General features: G+C 56.8%; 1 protein-coding gene across 1 annotated transcript; it reads left to right on the plus strand.

The window, feature by feature from the left end:
* The first annotated feature begins 1,358 nt into the window (after window positions 1-1,358).
* Window positions 1,359-2,315, plus strand: LOC141974265 (olfactory receptor 14J1-like). Its single transcript, XM_074933592.1, has one exon. The coding sequence runs from the start codon at window positions 1,359-1,361 to the stop codon at window positions 2,313-2,315; it is 957 nt and encodes a 318-aa protein (XP_074789693.1).
* Window positions 2,316-2,543: the final 228 nt, after the last annotated feature.

Raw genomic sequence — 2,543 nt, forward strand, 5'->3', positions numbered from 1 at the left:
CCCCAGCAGAGCTGAGCTCTCTCTGCCCTTGGCTCTGGCTGGTGTCTCTGCCACTGGTGGCCATGAGGAAGCCCCTTCCCCTTCCAGCACTGGGTCTCATGGCCTCCCCTTCCCCAGCCGAGAGCCTGGCAGGGGTTGGACCATAGTCCTGCCCTTGGCATTGCCCATCCCCACATCACCCTGCCCCGGGAAGAGCCCTGAGCAATGGGTGAGGGACAGGAACTGACTTCCCCGGTTCTGGGGGTGAGGCCATGGCCCTTTGACTTTACGTAACACACCCAGGTTTGCTCAGAATCTGTTCCACACTGACAGGGCCTTTGTTTACCGATATTCTCTGCCTCGAGTTTTCTTGTCTAATTAGACAATGGGGAGGCTTTGTCAGTAACGGTCCTCACTGGGACCCATTAACACTCCAAGAAACTTTGCAGTTGGCATCTGGCTTTGACTTCCTGACTGGCACCTTCATCATCCAATCACTGTCTGAGGTCCATGGACTCAGACCAACCCTCCTCAAGGAGTCATTAAAATGCCTTGGGCTTGCATTCTGCTGTGCTGCTGGGCCGGGCTGCTGGGCTGGAGGGAGCTGAGGGCAAGTGGTCAGCGCTGCAGAGAGCCAGCTCTGCCCAGGAGCAGCTCCTCTGCAAAGCGCAGCAGGGCTGAGGGCACTGCCTGCAGGCACCGAGGGCAGAGGAGCCGGGCACAGAGAGGGCAGAGGCAGACGGCACTGGCAGGGTGCTGAGAGCTCACTGCAGGAGAAATCTTCCCAGCCCGTGACACAGTCAGTCTGTGGGTGCGGGGCAGGGCAGCTGCAGGTGCGGAGGGATGTGGTGAGGCCGGCACAGCCCCAGGAATCTCCCTGGTGTCTGGAGAAGGAGGCCGTGCTCCCGAGCAGGGCTTCCCTGCTGCGCTGCCAGAGGGACAGGCCATGGCTCTGCCTTCTCCCGGGGACGGCTGCAGGGGGTGCAGGCGCGGGTGCGGCCGGGGGTGCCCAGGGCTGTCCTTCCGAGCAGGGTCCCTGCACCCCCGGGGCTGTGTGCTGGGGCAGGGACTCTGCCGCCGGCCAGGGTCAGCACTCAGCCTGCCCGGGGAGCTGCCCACGGCGCCGGGGGGAGCAGCTGTGGGGGGCAGGAGAGACCCCGGCAGGGCAGGGTCCTGCTGCTGTGGAGAGGGTGCTGCCTGGGGCAGGGCTGCTCACAGCCCCACATCACCCCCAGGACAGTTCCACGGGTACATTATAATGGGAGTGTTAAAGGAGGGATTAGTCAAAAGTTAAGGAGTATCTTTTGTTCAGAGAAATCTACCCTAAATTCTCACTTGTTTTTCCAACACATAGAGGTCCCCATGTCCAGTAGAAACAAATGACTAACGGCAGCTCCATCACCGAGTTCCTCCTCCTGGCATTCGCAGACAGACGGGAGCTGCAGCTCCTGCACTTCTGGCTCTTCCTGGGCATCTCCCTGGCTGCCCTCCTGGGCAACGGCCTCATCATCACCGCCATCGCCTGTGACCACCGCCTGCACACCCCCATGTACTTCTTCCTCCTCAACCTCTCCCTCCTCGACCTGGGCTCCATCTCCACCACTCTCCCCAAAGCCATGGCCAACTCCCTCTGGGACAACAGGCACATCTCCTACTTGGGGTGTGCTGCACAGACCTTTTTTTTCTTTTTCTTTGCTACAGCAGAGTTTTCTCTCCTCACCGTCATGTCCTACGACCGCTACGTTGCCATCTGCAAACCCCTGCACTACGGGACCCTCCTGGGCAGCAGAGCTTGTGTCCACATGGCAGCAGCTGCCTGGGGCACTGGGTTCCTCAATTCTCTCCTGCACACGGCCAACACATTTTCACTGCCACTGTGCCAGGGCAATGCTGTGGACGAGTTCTTCTGTGAAATCCCCCACATCCTCAAGCTCTCCTGCTCACACTCCTACCTCAGGGAAGTTGGGCTTATCATGGTCAGTGCCTGTTTGGCTTTTGGGTGTTTTGTGTTCATTGTGGTGTCCTATGTGCAGATCTTCAGGGCCGTGCTGAGGATCCCCTCTGAGCAGGGACGGCACAAAGCCTTTTCCACGTGCCTCCCTCACCTGGCCGTGGTCTCCGTGTTAATCAGCACGGCTCTATTTGCCTACCTGAAGCCGCCCTCCATCTCCTCCCCATCCCTGGACCTGGTGGTGTCATTTCTGTACTCGGTGGTGCCTCCAGCAGTGAACCCCCTCATCTACAGCATGAGGAACCAGGAGATAAAGGATTCCATGAGGAATCTGATAACTAGATGTTATGCTGAAGCAATGAACTGCTTATCTTCTTCATATTAATTACAATATAATTCTGTACAGTTCCAATCTCTGAATTTTCTGGGTTATTTTGTTGGATTTTTCTTTTAATGTTTTTTTCTTCCCCTTTTGAATTCAGTCTGCTTTTCTCACCAACTGGCTGCATGAATGAGGATCCATGATCTCTGTGTGTTGCAACAAAATAAAGGGCCTCCAGCGACTTTTCTTGTTCTGAGATACTTTCTTTAAGTTTTTAAGGACATGCACGTA

The sequence above is a fragment of the Athene noctua genome, unplaced genomic scaffold (assembly GCF_965140245.1).
Source record: "Athene noctua unplaced genomic scaffold, bAthNoc1.hap1.1 HAP1_HAP1_scaffold_36, whole genome shotgun sequence".
NCBI lineage: Eukaryota > Metazoa > Chordata > Aves > Strigiformes > Strigidae > Athene > Athene noctua.